General features: G+C 63.0%; 1 protein-coding gene across 1 annotated transcript in view; it reads left to right on the top strand.

Annotated features, from left to right (window-relative positions):
• ARHGEF11 (Rho guanine nucleotide exchange factor 11) overlaps positions 1-2,527 on the top strand; it is an 88,107-nt gene that overhangs the window by 72,933 nt on the left and 12,647 nt on the right. The window contains exons 23-24 of the mRNA XM_040635838.1: positions 2,034-2,213; positions 2,298-2,345. Of these exons, the coding sequence (XP_040491772.1) occupies positions 2,034-2,213; positions 2,298-2,345 (228 nt within the window). The remainder of the gene's footprint in view (positions 1-2,033; positions 2,214-2,297; positions 2,346-2,527) is intronic.

The following is a 2,527-nucleotide window of genomic DNA, read 5'->3' as shown; positions in this document are numbered from 1 at the left end:
TGGACTCACCCTGGGCTACTCAGCAGCGTGCATCCCAAGAATGATCTAGAGACTGGAATAGAGCAGCTGATCTGGACACCGTAGGTGACAAGGCGAGAGAAGACCGCGGGGCGGGGTGGCAGGGGGAGGTTCTGGGAAACGGCGAGGTCACGCAGAGATGATTGAGGGCATCTGTGAGGAAGAACGCTGGAGGTGGGTTCTGCCACCTCAGAGCAAACTGCTCTCTTGCTCTGAAGAACAAGGGGGGTCTGCAAGCATGTTCTCCGCCTTGGCCAGGTTCTAATGAGAACCCGTCTCTGGCTGGAGACATACTCTTGGCCTCGCTCTCAGCTGCGGTATGACAGCCGCACGTCGTGTCTCAGACTCTCCAGCCAGCACTTAGTGAAAACCACCTGTGGTCGGAAAGCTCTGTGCACAGCCCTAGTGAGAGGAGTGGAGCAAGGGACAGAAACTACATGCGTGTGCACCCGAGGCTGAGCCCCCAGTCACCAGGGAGCAGCCTGGGTAGTCAGGACATTGGCACACCATGAGTCCGCCACCCCCGCTCGCGTGCGGGGCTACTCCTGTCTGTGGTAAGCCTCTAGGCTTCGTATGCGTGGGGAGACTGCCGTAGCGAGAACTGACGGAGACTTAAGGGAAGAGGAAGGTAACATTTGTCCTGAGCGGGGAGATTGAGTTCTAATATTAGCTGGTGAACCGAATGTATAAAGTACGTGACGTGTAAACCTGACGTCACGGGTGCATCAAATGAACGGTTACGTAGACGTAATACCCACATTTTGAGAATAAGCTGAGACCTTTCGCAAACGTGTGTTCTGGAAGTTGCCCTGAGGCACGCACTCTCTCAGCAGCACAGTGGGGCAGGGGTGGGCCGATGAAAGGAGCCCCCAGTTCCAGAAGGCAGTATTCTAGGGCCTGGGGGCCAGGGGTGGGTGTTACTCGCCCGTGGGGGCCGGGAGGAAGGTGTTCAGCTCAGGAGCCTCGCCGGGCAGCTTGTCCCCGTGCTCGGGGCCCGCGGGGCGACACTGGCGAGGGCGCTGTTGGCGGGCTCCGTCGGAGGCGCTCCAGCAGACCGCGGGGTGTTCTGGGGACCCACTGGCCGCGGGATTCTAACCGTCCAGACCCGAGGGGCGGCTCCAGTTGGGTCCATGGCAGTTGAGAGAGACGCGATCGGTGGGGATGGAGCCGCCTGGCTCCTTGTCTTCAGCCTGCTGTGCTGCCAAGAGCTGCCCTCACTTCCCAGGCCGTCCACGGTCCTAGCTGCAGGGCCGCGTGTAGATGAGTGATGGTGGCAGCGGGGCCACACGGAGGCACCATTCTGGGGCAGCCAGGGGTCAGAGATGCCAGCTGTCTCCGTGCTCGTGCGCCATAGGACACAGAAAAGAGCAACACCGGCCGTCAGCCTCCCCAGGCCCACAGACGCACGGCGGCCAACCGTGGCTGCCAGGGGCCGCTTCCTGACGGTCGGGAGCCAGGCCCTCCCGAGCCCGCCTGCCCCCAGGAGGGGAAGTGGAAGCGAGAAAGTGTGTTACAAGATAGGAACGGGAGACCCCGTGCCACAGCTGGAGCGGGAGCCCGGCGGCGGATAGACTTTCGGCCAGGCCTGCCTGTGAGGAGGCCAGCATGAGTGTGAGAGGGTAGCCCCTATGCCGCCCTGGTGGAAAATCCTATGAAAGGAGAGCGCAGTCTCCAGCAGAGTCCGCGGTGGGAGCTGACCTGCTCCGGAGAGGGCTGGTCCCCACAAGGCCCAGGAGCAGGTCTTCTCATGTGCACAGCTATCCCGGCAGGTGTGGGGTCTTCGCGTCTGCACACAGCACGAGTCTGTCTGTTGGTCCTGGATTTCACCTTCCTGGTGGCTCCCAGGGAGGGTGAAAGGCCTAGCAGAGACAGGAGATTGATTGTGGGGCAGCGGCGGGAGCTGTCACTGGGACGTTCGGGCCCTGGAGGGGCGAGGGAAGGACCCCTGAGTCAGGGCAGGAGATAAAAGCCATCCAGCCTGTAAGACCCTGGGGTCTCTTGCCCTGCTCCCCCAGCTCACGCTCAGAGATCCGCCTGGGCCGCTCTGAGAGCCTGAAGGGCCGGGAGGAGCTGAAGCGGTCCCGGAAGGCGGAGAACGTGCCCCGCTCTCGCAGTGATGTGGACATGGACGCGGCCGCGGAGGCTGCCCGCCTCCACCAGTCAGCCTCGTCCTCTGCCTCCAGCCTCTCCACCAGGTGGGCAAGGCTGGGCAGCTCAGGGGGCATCTCAGGGCTGGGGCTGGAGGGCAGCGGGTGCTGAGAGCTGACTTCTCTCCACAGGTCTCTGGAGAACCCAACCCCTCCCTTCACCCCCAAAATGGGCCGCAGGTGAGTGTGGCGCCCCAGCCCGGAACGGCTGCTCAGGTGTGCTTCTTGTCTCCACAGCTGCTGGTTTCCCGCGGGCATGGGGCAGGGGCGGGGCGGGAGACCGAGCGGGAGGGACAAAGCCCTCGTACGCGTCCTTCCTCCTGGTGAAGCTGCCCCTGCCCCTCTTTCCCCAGGAGCATCGA

Source organism: Ursus maritimus, unplaced genomic scaffold (genome assembly GCF_017311325.1).
Source record: "Ursus maritimus isolate PB19 unplaced genomic scaffold, ASM1731132v1 scaffold_2, whole genome shotgun sequence".
Taxonomy (NCBI): domain Eukaryota; kingdom Metazoa; phylum Chordata; class Mammalia; order Carnivora; family Ursidae; genus Ursus; species Ursus maritimus.
Note: the sequence above shows the minus strand (reverse complement) of the source record. Positions and strands in the feature narration are given on the sequence as shown.